Source organism: Triturus cristatus, chromosome 6 (genome assembly GCF_964204655.1).
Source record: "Triturus cristatus chromosome 6, aTriCri1.1, whole genome shotgun sequence".
In the NCBI taxonomy this organism is placed as follows: Eukaryota; Metazoa; Chordata; class Amphibia; order Caudata; family Salamandridae; genus Triturus; species Triturus cristatus.
Window position 1 is genome coordinate 1,883,562,578 of NC_140589.1, and position 18,658 is coordinate 1,883,581,235.

General features: G+C 48.9%; 1 protein-coding gene across 1 annotated transcript in view; it reads right to left on the reverse strand.

Moving 5' to 3' along the window:
- LOC146822289 (protein LEG1 homolog) overlaps positions 1–16,279 on the reverse strand; it is a 121,096-nt gene extending 104,817 nt beyond the window's left edge. The window contains exon 1 of the mRNA XM_085613379.1: positions 15,935–16,279. Coding sequence (XP_085469505.1) covers positions 15,935–16,157 — 223 coding nt within the window. The 5' untranslated portion in view covers positions 16,158–16,279. The remainder of the gene's footprint in view (positions 1–15,934) is intronic.
- Positions 16,280–18,658: the final 2,379 nt, after the last annotated feature.

Sequence of the window (18,658 nt, forward strand, 5' to 3'; positions counted from 1 at the left end):
AAAAAAGGGTCATTTTTCACTGCGAAATTGAGGTGTGACCACATTGCGTTTTGCGCCGTTTCCTGTCGCGGGCACTAGGATGACCCGCACAAGTGAGGTACCTTTTTTCTCATAAGTTTTTGGGGAATGCGGGGTGGGTGGAAATTTGTGGATACACGCAGATTCCGGAACTTTCCACCACAGAAATGTGGGGGAAAATGTGTTTTTTTTTACAATTGTTTAGGTTTGCAAGGGATTCTGGGTAACAGATCCTGGTGGGAGGCAGTCAAGTCACCCCATCCTGGATTCCCCGTAGTGTCTAGTTTTAAAAAATTTATAGGTTTGCTAGGTTTCCCTAGGTGCCCGCAGAGCTAGGGTTCAAAAACTACAGCTAGGCACTTTGCCAAAAAAGGGTCATTTTTCACTGCGAAATTGAGGTGTGACCACGTTACGTTTTGCGCCGTTTCCTGTCGCGGGCACCATGCCGACCCGCACAAGTGAGGTACCATTTTTCTCGTAAGACTTTGGGGAATGCGGGGTGGGTATAAATTTGTGGATCCAAACAGATTCCGGAACTTTCCACCACAGAAATGTCATCAACACAGTCAACCCCGCCAGATCCCTCCTTCCTTGCGGAATACATCTCCCTCTCTTGTATACGTCAATCATTAGAATCCAGGGAGCTAAGGGCATGAAATCTATTTTGTGTGGGAATACCAAAATAAGGTCTATAGGTGGGCGGGTGGGTAATAATTCTAGTACTTTCCCGTGAATTGGTATCAAGATGATTATAAAAGAAACCTAGCGATCGGGCACTTACGTTGACATTGGAGATTGGGAGAGATGCGGCTCTTAGGAGGACTGTAGCAACATGTTGTGGGTGTTTGAAATTTACAATTACACAGTCCCCCTTTGAGCTTTTCTTAGAACTGCCTATCCACTTAACTCTCCTGGTAGTCAAAACATTGTCAGAGAAATTCAATGGGAAACCGCATTGCCTATTCAGCCAGGATAGACATTTATTTTTTAAAGAGTCATGTGTTTCTTGATAACCCCTATCATCAAGTGGTGGTACATTTGTTAATACCGCCACGTAAGGTGCACACTCAGGTGGGAGATTAATAACGTGCCTTCTATTAATTTCTTCCCATCCATTGTTATTTTCTATAACAGACAAAGCCTGACTGTCAGAATGAGTACGCACATGAGGTATTATGGGGTTAACACTAACATTTTCTTTACTGCCTATAGCCTTAATAGAAGGGTCGCCCTGTATATTACCTTTACATTTGTTGCTAGTTATGGCAGTCGTGGCAGTAATTACCCCTCCTGGTTTTTCCAAGGCCTTTTTGAGCAATCCGCCCAATCTTGCAACTTCTGTCGTTAATTCCTCAATTTTTGACACCAGCGGGTCTATAATGCCTCTAATCTTTGATTCAATAATATCCACTAGGTTAGTTGTTGTGTCATCATCTAAACTAACCTTGTTAGACTTAACAATTTCGTTTGTTTCAAATTGTTTTATGGGTGAGGCTACTCGTTTTCTTACAGTACGCATTCCCCCCCTTCTTATTTGGGATTTTCCTACATGTTCTAATTGCCCGAGCTACGGGGGTAGGAGAACATTGTAAAACCTTATCAGGGCAGTTGCCTGACTCCACCACAGTGGAGGAGGTTTGTTCGGAATCGGGCAGTCCCTCCTCCACAACATCCGAATTAATAATATTGGATGGACCATTCACATCCCAAGTAGTAGAAACTGGTGATCCCCCAGTAGGGGTCTCTGGCAATGGAGAAATATTTTTCCCTAATGACTGTCGTCTTTCAGAGTTTATCTTGCTAACCTTCTGGACCAAATAGTTATCCAAAGTACGTGGCCCAGAAGGGGCCTTAAATTTAGACATATTATCAACAGACACAGTCCACAACAAAGCTTACTGAATTGTAATAGTAATTACACCATACACTGATGGTGTTATATATGTAAAAACACTTAAGACCTATTAAAAAAGTCCAAACACAATACGAATAGTGTGCCAAGTTGCACTACCTTAACTATATATACCAGCAGTCCTGCAGGTGCAGCGTCTCTGGCCCAGCCCAGACAAAACAATACATAGCATAGCATAACAAAGCATAGCATAACAAAACATAACATAGCATAACAAAACATAGCATAGCATAACAAAAAACAACAAAACACAACAAAACATAGCATAGCATAACTAAACAAAACACAGCATAGCATAAAAAAACATAGAATAGCATAGTATATCAAAACAAAACATAGCATAACAAAGCATAGCATAGCATAACAAAACATAGCATAGCATAACAAAGCATAGCATAGCAAAACACAACAAAGCATAGCATAACACAACACAACAAATCACAGCATAGCATACCAAAACATAGCATAGCAAAACAAAACATAGCATAACAAAACAAAGCATAGTATAACAAAACACAACAAAACATAGCATAGCATCGCAAAACATAGCATAGCATAACAAAACAAAGCATAGCATAGCAAAACACAACCAAACATAGCATAGCATAACAAAACATAGCATAGCATACCAAAACATAGCATAGCAAAACATTGCATAGCATAACAAAACACAACAAAACATAGCATGGCATAACAAAACACAACAAAACATAGCATAGCATAGCTAAACAAAACATAGCTTAGCATAAAAAACATAGAATAGCATAGCATATCAAAACAAAACATAGCATAAAAAAGCATAGCATAGCATAGCATAACAAAACATAGCATAGCATAGCAAAACACAACAAAATATAGCATAGCATAAGACAACACAACAAATCACAGCATAGCATAACAAAGCATAACATAACAAAACATAGCATAGCAAAACAAAACATAGCATAACAAAACAAAGCATAGCATAACAAAAAACAACAAAACATAGCATAGCATCGCAAAACATAGCATAGCATAACAAAACATATTATAGCATAGCAAAACATAGCATAGCATAACAAAACACAACAAAACATACCATAGCATAGCATAACAAAACACAACAAAACATAGCATAGCATAACTAAACAAAACATAGCATAGCATAAAAAACATGGAATAGCATAGCATATCAAAACAAAACATAGCATAAAAAAGCATAGCATAGCATAACAAAACATAGCATAGCATAACAAAACATAGCATAGCAAAACACAACACAACATAGCGTAGCTTAACACAACACAACAAATCACAGCATAGCATAACAAAGCATAGCATAACAAAACACAACAAAACATAGCATAGCAAAACAAAACATAGTATAACAAAACAAAGCATAGCATAACAAAACACAACAAAACATAGCATAGCATCACAAAACATAGCATAGCATAACAAAACACAACATAGCATAGCATAACAAAAAATAACATAACAAAACAAAACATAGCATAACAAAGCATAGCATAACAAAACACAACAAAACGTAGCATAGCATAACTAAACAAAACATAGCATAGCATAACAAAACAAAACATAGCATAGCATAACAAAACATAGCATAACAACGCATAGCATAACAAAACATAGCATAACAAAACCTAGCATAACAAAACATAGCATAACAAAACACAACAAAACATAGCATAGCATAACAAAACATAGCATAGCATAACAAAGCATAGCTAAAAAAACATAGCATAGCATAACAGAACATAAGAAAACATAGCAAAGCATAGCATAGCAAAACAAAACATAGCATAACACAGCATAGCATAACAAAACACAACAAAACATAGCATAGCATAACAGAACATAACAAAACATAGCAAAGCATAGCATAGCAAAACAAAACATAGCATAACAAAGCATAGCATAGCAAAACACAACAAAACATAGCATAGCATAAAAAAACATAGCATAGCCTAACAAAACGTAGCATCGCCTAACAAAACAACACATAGCATAGCAAAACACAACAAAACATAGCATAACAAAACAAAACATAGCATAACAAAACATAGCATAGCATAACAAAACAAAGCATAGCATATCAAAACATAGCATAGCATACACAAAACATAGCATAGCATAACAAAACATAGCATAGCATAGCATAACATAACATAAGAAAACATAGCATTAAGTTTGATAAACTCATAGTAGCGGGCTAGCTAGCTTTAACGGGCAGTGAGTGTAAGCAACTCCGTAAACCCAGAAGCAGTCACTCGGTCACCTTTGCTCTTGTATTGCAGTGGCTTTGTTTATTAAACAGTGCCCATATTTATACTGTTAGCACTTTACTTGTGCAAATTTCAGGGCTCACAAAACTTTGATGAATCGAAATTCACAACAGAGGCTGTTAAGTTTGTGCTATATAGAACCCTAAGGATAAATAAAAAACATTGCCATTTACAATGTGAATAGCTCTAACAAACACAAGACCTTTTTCAAAGTACAAAACATTGCCATTTACAATACCAATAGCTCCAGCTCCAACAAATGCAAGACCTATTGCATTTCCAATGCTTGTTTTTGTTATAGGGTAGGTTTTTCAACACACTTTTTTAAAACATTAGGGAACATGGAGATTTTGTAAAGCAATTCAAACTAACTGAATAAAACAGAGCAGGTTAAAAAAGTTGAGCTAAAGTAGGTCAAGCATTCTCAGTGGGGGTGACGTTGTCTCCTCAACGCCCATGGGCCACCTAACCCCAAACGCCTCTGCCCGCATACCGCTCACAGCGCTGCAGTTCAATGTTCAGAGCGCGGGAGCCGCCATCAGTGTTTGACTGTGAAGTGATAAGGATTGTGAAACATTCAAGTATCGCACAAGGAGCAAGCGTAGGAGGTGCGCCACTCCCACCCAGCGGGAGAGTAGGAAGAGACTGTGGTTTGTACTCAGTGGTGCATTTTGGAGCACACCGATATATCACTACATAATGGTGTGGTAAAAACTGTCCGTTACAGACAGCACATCTCCATTGAAATGGCCTCTACATTTTCACACACATGTAGCTGTTGGACTTGGCCCTTCTGGCAGGTTCACCCCTGAACTTTTTTGATTTTTACTGGTGACTTGGTGTGGTGATTGTTTGGTTTCTGCGCACTTTCCCTGTGTCCCAGGGTAAAGTGCGTGCGTGCTCTGAGTGCATGTGGTGAGATAGGCCTGCCCTCCCATAGGAATGCATGGGGAATGTATGTGTCCCTAGTAGTTCCTGATGCGTGGGGTGTGCAGGCCCGAGTTTGGTATGTGCGGACTCGTGGGAGTGAATGCTGCGCGATGATGTGTGCGGCGTGCATGTACCTAGTGTGGAAGTGCCACTTCTAGAAGTGGGCACTTCTGTGTGCAGTGTGTCTGTCGCGTGATTGGCTGGTCATGTAATGTGACGGGCTAGGGATTCCCCAGTGTCAGGATGAGTCACCCAGTGGTGAATGGGGAGATCAGCAGCTAGATGGGTGGGAGGAGTCCACCTGGGTCCTGAATAGGACAGGGTTTTCCAAACACAATGCTGGCCCCGCCCCCTGTGGTGCGACTGACGACCCTAGCCCTTCCAGTGAATAGAGTGAGGGGCTGAGCACATCAAGGGTGCTCCCCAACCAGCTGCGACTGGTTTTCCCCCTCACCCTGAACCCAGAACAAAGGGTTTGCCTGTATAAAAATGGGGCTGTGTCCCCACAGAAACTGTTCTCTGCCAGGATCTTACCTGAGGGGGGCTGCTGCTGCTGCTGCTGGACCAGAGGACCGCCACTTGGACTACCTCCCTGCCTGGAGGCCCAGTGAGCTGGCTCTGGGTCCAGCCTTGCCCCCCACCCCTGCCCTGCTGCATGCAGGGAAGAACTCTGCTGGACTTTGTGGTGTTTTTTTTGTATGCCTAGGCGCTGGGAGCGCTTTTCGTTGGCTTATAGCGCTAGGAGCGCTTTATTTGGACCCCCAGCGCTTCTAGGGCACTTTCATTGTTGGCAGTAGCGCTAGGAGCGCTGTATTTCTGGAGGCCGGTGCCCACCCGGCATTTGCCCCGCTTAATTCATTATTTTTACAGCGGGAGCCCACCCCGCTGTCGTTGCCGTGTACTACGCGGGTGCCTACCCCGCTTATTTAGTTATTTGGTTGGCGGGTGCCCACCCCGCATTATTGCGACCTCGAGCGGGTGCCCACCCCGCTCGTATGATAAAAGACGAGGGAGCCTACCCCTCATTGTCACCGCATCACCGCCGCGGCCCGAGCCGCAGAAAAGGGAAGTGACGCGGACTCTGGGGAAACCACGGGGTTGCCTGGCAACCGGGACTCCAACCGCCACGTCATCCTGACGCTGAGCGGAAGCAGGAAGTCCCGGCTCCCGGATCCCCAGCGACGAGGAAGAGGCCCCGTGTGCAGCCCGGCAGCCGTTTCCCCTGCGAGAAGTCGAGGAGGAGCATCGTGCAGGACCAAGAGCCCGGTGAGTGCGGGAGGGTGCCCGGGGCAGCCTTTGTGTCTTTGAGCGCTGGTGCGCTCCAACGGGGCTCACACTCTGACGAGCCTGCAACGCGCCCCCCCCCCCCAGTGGTTTCGGAGCCAGCAAGGCTCAGGGGGACTTCGTTTACCCTGCTGAGTCCCCCGAGCGGGACTCCAACGTCCAAGGGGGCATTGTTTCAAGAGTCCAGAGGGACTCCATCGTGGGGGCATAATACTTCAGAGCGCTCGTGGGGCTCCAACACCCCGCATTGTTTTCTTTGAGCGCTGGTGCGCTCCAACGAAGGGGCGCATTCTTGTTGTAGAGCCTGCGAGGCTCAGGGGGCATGAATGTTCAGAGCGCTCAGGGCGCTCCAACGACGGGGGCATTTCTCTTGTGATTGAGTGGCCCCAGATGGCAGCGGGCCACTCCCACCTTGCCCCACAGAGTTGTTTGGAGCCTGCGAGGCTCTAGGGGGCATTTTGCGTGGTTCGAGCCCAGGAGAGGCTCCAACCCCCCCGCCAGATTTGTTTAACAAGGCACAGTGGTGCCACTGCATCTCTCCAGTTGCCCAGCACTTAGTGGGCAACTGCAACGTTTAGGTTGTGGCCTCTGTGTGTTGGCTGGCGCAGCTTGCGCAGCCTTGCCCTAACATTTGGACACAGGGCGCCCTTGCCCCTTCACGGCCAGTTGGCCTGGGACTGCCACAGGTGGTGGCTAATGTGAGTTTTTGCGCCATTGTTCCTTTCCTGCACCTCTGAATGTGTTTATGCGTCATGTGCTCTGCTTTACACCTCTGAATGTTATGCATCATGTGTTTATGTGCTTAGACCCCTACAAGTAGTGTGATACTTAGGTGGTTGTTTTCTCCCTAGTACAGGTGGTGCTAGTGAGGCCCTGATTCCCTGCGCAATATTGTCCTAAGGTGGTTAGGGTTGCGTAGGTGGTACTTTCTGGTTACCAGTAGTTACTGGTTGTGTGCTACCTTTGCTATTTTGTACTACAGTATTATTCCTATGTTCTAAAAAGTGCTAATTCCTGACAGTGGTCCAGGTGGCCCTGTCCCCTGTATATATAATCCCTTGTAAATTCTGCCCGTGCCTGTTGGCACATTGTAGAGTGTGTGTTTTTATCTAATGTGTTGTGTATAATACAAAGGCTATTTTTATAGAATACCTTGTGTGGAGTTTCCTTTGTGGTGGGCCTTGGGTGTTGTTGCTGGGTGCGCGCGCAAACGCTTTACACATCGCCTCAGGGATAAGCCTGTCTGCTCGTGCCAAGCTACCAAGGGGGTGAGCAGGGGTTATCTTTGGCGTGTAACTCCCCAGCCCTGACTAGAGTGGTGGTTTCTGTCTGGCTTTGGCGCAAGCCCTAGCCAACCAGAAATCCCATTTCTAACATTGGTGATCAGCGGTGGGATTTGGACTTGCGTTTGCGCTGTACCGCAGCGGCAACTGGCCGCACTACAAAACTCTGCATTTAGATAAATCACATGGTATAGGGATTATTGATTTAAAATTGTTTTAATTGTCATTTCCTTGGAAATGTGTTTTTGTGCACTGTGAGTTAGGTGTCCCTAGCTCGGGAGGGTAGATCATCCCCCTTAGTGCATTGTGTTTTCTGGATTCACCAGAGGGTGGGATCCAGTGGTGGCAGCGTAATAGTGTCCTGTACATTTGTCCCCCGCCCTGCGCCCAGAGTTGGTACCTGTGTCACGTGGTGGTCAGGTTGAGGAATCAGGGGTGGTAGAAACTGCCTTACCAGTCCGAGGGGAGGGTTGTGTGTGGATGAGTGGTGAGTGGCACTAGGCAAGTGAGTGTGAGTTCTCTGGGTTAGAGAGCTTGCTAAATCTTTTTGTGAATTGTGTACTCCTGTTAAACTCAGACCCCTAGGTTCCCTGTGTGATCTTTTCTCTAGAACGTCTGCCAGAATGGAGCCTGCTTTTGATCTCAGTGATCTAGTTTATTACAGTATGCAGGAGTTGGAAAGGTTCTGTAGAGAAAGAAACATAGGGGTGAGAGAGTCAGACACTGTGTACGAATTGAGGAACTACATGATTGGATGGCAAGCAGATGAATGGAAACGTGAGCGCAGTGAGGAAGAAAGGGCCCGGGCCTCACACCTGGAGGGTGGTGGGTCTGTGGGGAGCCCTGAAGACTCAGAAGAAGATGACAGTACCTGGACGCCAGTAGAGAGTGAGGACCCCGTAGGTAGGGAGTCCCTTGCTGGGTCCAGCGTAGAAGATAGCGCCTCACCCCTTTCCCTGTCCCCTGAGCGCAGTGGTAGTTTTCTGGATTCCCCAGTGAGGGTGGAGTCCAGGGGGGGCAGCAATATAAAGTGCAGTATAGAGAGTCCCAGTCCCAGTTCCCCGAGTGTGGTACCTTGTTCCCGAGAGGAGGAATGTAGGTTGAAGTTCAGGTGCAGTAAGAAGCTGTCTCACCAGTCTTGGGAGGAGGCTGTGGAGGAATGTCATGATGCCCTGGTGGACTGGTTGGTGTTTAACCCGGAGCAGGATCTGGATGGAGTACTAAATATGATTATCAAAGAGCAGATGCTCAGTAGTTGTTCTCCAGGGTTGCGCCAACACCTGTTGAGGTATAACTCTTTTTGTCCATGGGAACTTGCAGAGGAAGCAGAGCGCTGGGAAAGGGCCAGAGGTTCTCTAGTGTCATTAGTGAGTGATTCCAACAATAGTGGGTCAGAGATCCTCCAGCCCAGCGTGGTGGAGGAGGCTCAGTGTAGCCCAGCTAGGTCCCAGGATAGCGAGGAGGGTGTAGGGGCTCGCTGCCTGGCTCAGTGGAGCAGGAGTGAGGGGGTGACCGAGGGTCCCCAGACGCCCGAAACCCTGCCTCAGGACTTGGATGGTTTCATGAGGGAACACCAAGTTGGGGACCTAGGCTGTCCTGTTAGTCCACTTGAGGAAGATCTCTTAGTGAGTGGAGGACCTGGGGCACCTGTAACCAGGGCTCCTGTGGTTCTGGAGTCTGGCGGTACCGCTCCGGTAGGGAGGGTACAGGAGTCCAGCGTGAGTGATTGGGGGATGAGTTCCCCAGTGGAAGAGCCGGTGGGTCAGGGACTTCCCAGTTGGGCTAGGTTCCCGTGTAGTGACCAGGGTGACACCACTTCTGTTCTGGGGGATGTCCGCGCACTGTCAGGTGGACAGGGGACGGGAGATCAGCGCCAGACAGACAGTAGCTCGACATACGTGTCATTTGATAGCCTCAGGGGGATGGAGTGGAGATCCCCAGAAGTCCTGGAGTGCCAGGCAATTATTCCACCAAAGGTTCTAGGCCAGAGGTTGGAAGGCCAGGTTCGGGATCAGCCTGACCTGAAGGGTGGGACGTCTGTAATCAGCGTCCCGACCAGTTCTTCTTCCAGAGGTACCGCCCCAGTTGGTAGGGAGCAGGGTTCTGGAAGGGGGTGCAGAGGGTGGGAGAGCCCACCTCTGCCCCCGGTACAACCTGAGGGGTTAAACCCTGGGTTGGAATGGCGTTCTAGGTGTACCCCTCGCCAGAGGAGGAGGAACCCTAGGAGAAGAGGTAGGGGGAGGAGAGCCTTCCCTGAGACTCCTGGTCCGCCTGAGGGTGTAGACCCTAGGCTGGAGAACCAGTGGCAGTCTAGTCCTGTCTTTCAGAGAGGAAGAGTGGAGAATGGCCGCTATGTGCCAGGGGTTACTACCCCCCACTCTGTGGTTAGGCAAAGACCAGTGGCACCTGGGTGGCCTAGGGCCTGGTCTTGGCCGCGGACAACTTGGGAGTACCAGTGGGGTAGCCCAGTTGGTCCAGACAGTGGTGTTAGAAAGAATTCCATGGGTTCGCCGTGGCGTAGAACCGGAGGGTGTCCCTGCAGTTGCGGGCCCGCGTCCGTGTTCTATCGCCCCAAGCAGGGAAGTCCATCACGGTGGTGATTGGGCTGCCCTGCGTTTTGGCTGGAAGGGGGTTGTGTTGGACTTGGCCCTTCTGGCAGGTTCACCCCTGAACTTTTTTGATTTTTACTGGTGACTTGGTGTGGTGATTGTTTGGTTTCTGCGCACTTTCCCTGTGTCCCAGGGTAAAGTGCGTGCGTGCTCTGAGTGCATGTGGTGAGATAGGCCTGCCCTCCCATAGGAATGCATGGGGAATGTATGTGTCCCTAGTAGTTCCTGATGCGTGGGGTGTGCAGGCCCGAGTTTGGTATGTGCGGACTCGTGGGAGTGAATGCTGCGCGATGATGTGTGCGGCGTGCATGTACCTAGTGTGGAAGTGCCACTTCTAGAAGTGGGCACTTCTGTGTGCAGTGTGTCTGTCGCGTGATTGGCTGGTCATGTCATGTGACGGGCTAGGGATTCCCCAGTGTCAGGATGAGTCACCCAGTGGTGAATGGGGAGATCAGCAGCTAGATGGGTGGGAGGAGTCCACCTGGGTCCTGAATAGGACAGGGTTTTCCAAACACAATGCTGGCCCTGCCCCCTGTGGTGCGACTGACGACCCTAGCCCTTCCAGTGAATAGAGTGAGGGGCTGAGCACATCAAGGGTGCTCCCCAACCAGCTGCGACTGGTTTTCCCCCTCACCCTGAACCCAGAACAAAGGGTTTGCCTGTATAAAAATGGGGCTGTGTCCCCACAGAAACTGTTCTCTGCCAGGATCTTACCTGAGGGGGGCTGCTGCTGCTGCTGCTGGACCAGAGGACCGCCACTTGGACTACCTCCCTGCCTGGAGGCCCAGTGAGCTGGCTCTGGGTCCAGCCTTGCCCCCCACCCCTGCCCTGCTGCATGCAGGGAAGAACTCTGCTGGACTTTGTGGTGTTTTTTTTGTATGCCTAGGCGCTGGGAGCGCTTTTCGTTGGCTTATAGCGCTAGGAGCGCTTTATTTGGACCCCCAGCGCTTCTAGGGCGCTTTCATTGTTGGCAGTAGCGCTAGGAGCGCTGTATTTCTGGAGGCCGGTGCCCACCCGGCATTTGCCCCGCTTAATTCATTATTTTTACAGCGGGAGCCCACCCCGCTGTCGTTGCCGTGTACTACGCGGGTGCCTACCCCGCTTATTTAGTTATTTGGTTGGCGGGTGCCCACCCCGCATTATTGCGACCTCGAGCAGGTGCCCACCCCGCTCGTATGATAAAAGACGAGGGAGCCTACCCCTCATTGTCACCGCATCACCGCCGCGGCCCGAGCCGCAGAAAAGGGAAGTGACGCGGACTCTGGGGAAACCACGGGGTTGCCTGGCAACCGGGACTCCAACCGCCACGTCATCCTGACGCTGAGCGGAAGCAGGAAGTCCCGGCTCCCGGATCCCCAGCGACGAGGAAGAGGCCCCGTGTGCAGCCCGGCAGCCGTTTCCCCTGCGAGAAGTCGAGGAGGAGCATCGTGCAGGACCAAGAGCCCGGTGAGTGCGGGAGGGTGCCCGGGGCAGCCTGTGTGTCTTTGAGCGCTGGTGCGCTCCAACGGGGCTCACACTCTGACGAGCCTGCAACGCGCCCCCCCCCCCCCAGTGGTTTCGGAGCCAGCAAGGCTCAGGGGGACTTCGTTTACCCTGCTGAGTCCCCCGAGCGGGACTCCAACGTCCAAGGGGGCATTGTTTCAAGAGTCCAGAGGGACTCCATCGTGGGGGCATAATACTTCAGAGCGCTCGTGGGGCTCCAACACCCCGCATTGTTTTCTTTGAGCGCTGGTGCGCTCCAACGAAGGGGCGCATTCTTGTTGTAGAGCCTGCGAGGCTCAGGGGGCATGAATGTTCAGAGCGCTCAGGGCGCTCCAACGACGGGGGCATTTCTCTTGTGATTGAGTGGCCCCAGATGGCAGCGGGCCACTCCCACCTTGCCCCACAGAGTTGTTTGGAGCCTGCGAGGCTCTAGGGGGCATTTTGCGTGGTTCGAGCCCAGGAGAGGCTCCAACCCCCCCGCCAGATTTGTTTAACAAGGCACAGTGGTGCCACTGCATCTCTCCAGTTGCCCAGCACTTAGTGGGCAACTGCAACGTTTAGGTTGTGGCCTCTGTGTGTTGGCTGGCGCAGCTTGCGCAGCCTTGCCCTAACATTTGGACACAGGGCGCCCTTGCCCCTTCACGGCCAGTTGGCCTGGGACTGCCACAGGTGGTGGCTAATGTGAGTTTTTGCGCCATTGTTCCTTTCCTGCACCTCTGAATGTGTTTATGCGTCATGTGCTCTGCTTTACACCTCTGAATGTTATGCATCATGTGTTTATGTGCTTAGACCCCTACAAGTAGTGTGATACTTAGGTGGTTGTTTTCTCCCTAGTACAGGTGGTGCTAGTGAGGCCCTGATTCCCTGCGCAATATTGTCCTAAGGTGGTTAGGGTTGCGTAGGTGGTACTTTCTGGTTACCAGTAGTTACTGGTTGTGTGCTACCTTTGCTATTTTGTACTACAGTATTATTCCTATGTTCTAAAAAGTGCTAATTGCTGACAGTGGTCCAGGTGGCCCTGTCCCCTGTATATATAATCCCTTGTAAATTCTGCCCGTGCCTGTTGGCACATTGTAGAGTGTGTGTTTTTATCTAATGTGTTGTGTATAATACAAAGGCTATTTTTATAGAATACCTTGTGTGGAGTTTCCTTTGTGGTGGGCCTTGGGTGTTGTTGCTGGGTGCGCGCGCAAACGCTTTACACATCGCCTCAGGGATAAGCCTGTCTGCTCGTGCCAAGCTACCAAGGGGGTGAGCAGGGGTTATCTTTGGCGTGTAACTCCCCAGCCCTGACTAGAGTGGTGGTTTCTGTCTGGCTTTGGCGCAAGCCCTAGCCAACCAGAAATCCCATTTCTAACAGTAGCTTTACTGGTAAGTAGAGAAAACAAATGATAATGTGCAGAAATTAGGTTTTAGTGAAAATTGATAATTTGCACATTTGATCCCCTCAAAAATTGCTTTTCCTTCACACTACAGAATTACAAAAGAGAGTGCTTCATTTGTGCTTTCCTAACTGCTGACATATTTTGAAACATTTGTACAGTTCAAGTTATGTTGTGTATTGGTAAAAAATAAACATTCTACAGCCTTTCCTTTCACCCGCAGCAAGGTTGTCATGTAGTTTATATTACAAACTCCGTCACTTCGCAGTCAGAGGAAAAAATAAATAAACTTTAATCTCCATGTTTAAAGAATAAGCAGAAATCTGTTAATATTGGTGTTGTAACCTGTGGTTTGTCCCGCCCACCCCCGTCTTTTCCTCCCTCATGGTTTTTCCCTCCCCTGTTCCCAACGTTCTATTGCAGCCTCTTGTGGGTTGGGTGACAGAAGGGTTCTGGACTGAGTTGGTGGTGACATAATAAAACCTGTGTCTTACCTGAGATAGTGTATTCTTCATCACACTGGCGACGAGGATGGGACCTCCATGAGAAGATAAAAACAAAACATCTGCATTGCTCATTTGCTTTACGAGCTCCAGAATGGGTATTTTGTGGGTGTTCCAGCACCTCTCACGCCGTTACTACCAGCGCCCATGATTAACTCCATTATATGTCCCAGAGATATGAATATCTTTTCAGAATTATGTCTGGGAGCATTAAGCGCGGGCGCTGGCACCACGTGCGGAAGGTGGCTGCATTGGACCAGAGCAATTCTTCTCCCGGTGGTAAATGTATGACTGATTCTGTTTGCCGGGACTCGGAGCCTCCGCATCCCCTGGGATTTTGGCGACTATCAAAGTCAGCAGGTCCTGATAAACACCAGGCCTTGTCCCCATCCTGAATATCAGCAGCAGCTTTGACCTGCTGCAATTTACCTAAGAGCTTGATCTACTTACTGGACGCGATCGACATCCACCACCTGCAAGTGCAATCTTTGCGCTACAGCTGTTTCTGTAGAGACCGCTATTTAATTCGCTCCTTGAAACCAGTCTCTTAGCGCTAGAAGCTTCATGAATGAGATTGGCAATCTAACTGTAGTAGGGCAGATATTTGTATTTTCAATAGTCTTGATGCCCAGTCCCAATGCAAAAATGCTGATTTTCTAGCTGTAGAGAGCCCTAGATGGTGAATTCCTGACTGAGTTGAAGTTTGTTATGAGAGTTCTTTCATAGCAACTTAGAGGCATATGAATCTGGTACTTGACTTTACTTGCCAGGGCCTCAACATTTTGGACAATTATAATACAGCACAGAGCTGTGTGCTGTGAAAGCACAGCTGTGTGGTACATCTGGGGGCCCTTGGAAGCATTGCAGCAGACTCACCATTTTAATAGGAGCTGCCACGAAGAACGGACGTTTGCAGCATGATTTAGAATGTTGTTACAAGGAGAAATATCTTTATTTTGCCTTGTTACCTCCTCTTTCTGCAGCACACGTAGAAAGAGGGGCATGCCTCTCAGGATTGTTATGTGCAGGAAGGTGTCAATCCTGCAGGCCCCCTTGCATCAATTGTGCTCTTTGCTTTGTTCGGCGTGCAGTATTTTCTGGCTGGGTCCAAACTGGGGCGGCAAAGTGAGCAAACGAACAATGGATTGAACCTCTTGACTGGGGTGACTGGTTCAAAAGTTACAGCGCTCCGTCCAAAATCTTGTCGCGTCTGCTTTGTTTGCCCTAAGTGGCCACGGGTATGCCCAGACCTAGCTTCCTTGCTCGCTGTGCCACTAGATTCGATCTAGCCTGACTGATGAGGGGTGTCACCCCAAAACTGGCCCCAGGATGATTGTTTCCGTTTCAGGGAGGACTTGCCCTGGTAGTTTGGGCTGGACTCTTCCCATGAGGAGCAGGGTCAAGACTGATTTGCATAATGCTGGGTCCAAACTGGGGCGGCAAAGTGAGCAAAAGAATGATGGAATAAACCCCGATCTGTGACTGGGGGTGAGTGGTTGAAAAGTGTCAGCTCTCTGTCCATCTTCTCGTTGTGTTTGGTATTTTCTCAGTTTTCATGCAAAATTACACAAATGCCAGAACATAAAGCGACAATATATCAGAAATGGACCCGTTACTTGTGCGCGGCACTTTACAAAACAAGCGCATTTTTCCAGGTAAATATCCTATTTAGAAAGGCAATAGAACGGCATAAAAATCTAAGTCAAGACATCATAACGTATTACACAAGCATCGATTCACACGTCCACACCCCTATGTAGCTGCAAGAAGTCCCATGAAGTGTGCTTACCTCAGCCAGCCGCATAGGGGATTCTAGGACTGTCGGAGCAATGCTCATCACGAGAAAGGCACAACTCTAACTTCCGGGATGCAGAATTCAGGGCCACTAAAACCAGAGCATGCAGAGGGCACCGCACGAGACATGGGCCGCGCGCCGCGATGCACAGGAATGGACGGGAAATGAAGAAAACTCGCTTTCACCCTAATATGGTAAAAAGGAGAGTGAGACACAGAAATGACTCTTGAACGCGTGATAAAGACTAGAAGGAGCTGCCGAAGATATAGACAGGTGGGGATTGACTCGGGGTGCGTCACATCCTGAAATAACAATGAACATTCGTGCAAGTTCAGAATCTTCAACGTCCTTTCAGACAAAGGGACATTACGTCTGATATTCGATCCAGTTAAACATTATTTAACAAAACTATGCCTTTCTCCCAGATATTTCCTACTTTCAGAATGCTTACCTGTCACAAACTGCCACCCGAGCTGGAGGGGAAGACCCCACAACAGGTTGCCAGTTTCATTCAATCCCAAAATGGCGAAATATTTAAAAGTGTTATTTAGTAGGGTTCTTTCTGTACATCCCCATTCTTTCCAGATATGTCCACGGATAAACGACCAGTAGTAGTTTAATTCGGAAAGAGTCGATGTCTCCCGGGGCCAGCTGCCAGTGCGGGGGGAAATCATTCTCTAAAGCAGGGTCCGCGGCTTCTGCAGCGCTCCTGAAAATCAAAACACAGAAAAGAACCAGTGTCAACACCCCTGTGGCAGACGGAGGCCTCATCCTGCGTGCCAGCCTCGGAGGCACTGCCAGGGCCGGGGCGGCATCGGCTTTTATTGACTGCACTCTGGCTCGGCCTCAGAAACGTCATCGTGTTCAGTATTTACAGAGGTGGACGTGGTATCAGACCTGCCAACTCATCATACGGTGCCAAGTGTGACGTAAGGCCCCCTTTGCACGCTCTCCCGGATATGACATCAAACCTGCCAACTCATCATACGGTACCAAGTGTGACGTAAGGCCCCATTTGCACGCTCTCCCGCATGTGACATCAGACGTGCCAACTCATCATACAGTTCCACTTGTGACGTAAGGCCCCCTTTGCACGCTCTCCCGGATGAGACATCAGACCTGCAAACTCATACAGGCACGTGTGACGTAAGGCCCCCTTTGCACGCTCTCCCGGATGAGACATCAGACCTGCAAACTCATACAGGCACGTGTGACGTAAGGCCCCCTTTGCACGCTCTCCCGGATGAGACATCAGACCTGTCAGCTAATACGGTGCCACGTGTGACAGAAGGCACCCTTTGCACGCTCTCCCGGATGTGACATCAGACCTGCCATCTCATACAGTGGCACGTGTGACGTAAGGCCACTTCGCACGCTCTACGGTGAAGAGCAGGTACGACAAAGTGGCACAAAAGATGGGCTGGGAACCCCTTCACAGAGCGGGATTTCTGCTGGTGATTCGAGACCCTGCACAGCCGCAGTCCATCACAGGGTGGGAAAGGTCCCTAGGACATCAGCGCAAGGATTAGGGGCTCTTTTCTTAATGAATGGGGCTGGGGATGGATAGGAGGGCCTCGGGACTAAGCCCAGCCCCTCCAGTGCCCACACCTACTGCACACAGACAGGGTGAGACTGGCATAGAGGGCAATCAGGCGGTGCTCAACTGGTTGGTCTGACAGATCACTCTGTGGGCTGGTTTTTCGCAATTGTGAGCTGGTTTTATGGCTAGCTGGGCCGGGTTTATGGCTAGCTGAGCTGGTTTTATGGCTAGCTGGGCCCGTTTTATGGCTAGCTGGGCTGGTTTTTACTATTGATTTCAGTGATTTTATCACTTTTTGAGGCTCCGTAATTGCTCCCTACATCGGGCACCCAGCAGTGAAGCGGCTCTTGGTCTCTATGGGGGCTGTTCTTCTTTTTACGGACAGAAAATTGGTTTTGGCAGTGGCTTTGGCGGCACAATTGTATTCCCCTGGCCTGGAGGACCTCGTTTAGGTGTGCAGCAGAGAAAGAAGCTGGGGCGGCGGGCCGCTTGATGTGTGAGTGTAGAGAAAACTCACAAAAGTTGAGTCCACAGCGCTGGAAACTTTTGTCTGCTTTATTGACTACGGGGTCCAGCGTCGGCCTCTCCCTCCTTCTCTTGGCACATTTTTCCGCAAGTTTGGAACCTTGGCTCTCGCTCTTGCTCTAGACGGCTCTAGACGGCAGGGAATAACATCGGAATTTGTTTCTGCAGCGGTCGGCTGAGGAGGTGAGTGAGGTGAAGAAGAGAGGTAAAGAGGCAATACTTACTGAAGAACAAGCACTTTACTTAGACTCTTTCTTTGAACTGCTCTGCGTTGATGGTGCTACAGACTGTTGCATTCTGGGAAATTGAGTCCTTTCTGGACTCTATTTGAAATAACATGAAACCCCTTGTGGAACTATTGCTTCAACGTTTTGGGGGCAAAATGTACCTTTGCTTTTGACGTCTCAGGCCCTCAGGCCCCTTGCTCCAGCTCCCGGTGCAAGTCTCCCCCCGCCGCCGCAGCCTCTGTCACTTTAGTGCGGCCGCAGAGCGGGGGAAACTACATTGCCCGAGAGTCTTTGCAGCAGGAAGCCGCAGCCACACATGCCCATTCCGCGCCCGGAGGCGCTTAAGAACTTGGGAGAACCCCCGCGTTGCTAAGCCCAGGCAAAGGGCGGGCTGTCTGTGGTCGTCAGGGGCCAGAAGAGGCAAGGCCGGGCCCACGGCATTAACATTTGACAAATCGGACGAAGTAAGACTTTTGGTACTTCTATAAGGACAGTGGTTTGGACATTACATCTTGTACATATTGTGCGGGGTGACGATTGCTGTTAATTGAGTGGGATTCATATATGCTGTTTTACACGTAGGTGGCCTTCTTTGGCTGTAGTTTATTCTAATTTGTGTTTTTAGCCGTAGCTATGTCAATAATGACAAAAACAAAGGAAGTTAAAGCGAAAGGGGTAGTAGGTACCCTGGATGCCTTTTTAATAAAAGCTACATCTGTAATTGTAAATGAAATTAAGTTAACCGAATGTAGGTTGTCACTAGACTCACAATTGCATCAGAGTCGCAATGATGCTACCAGTACTATCAATACAAACCTAGATGGGGGTCACTTGGAAGAAGGATTTCAATCTAATGGGCTCCCCTGTTGCTCCCAGACTCTCC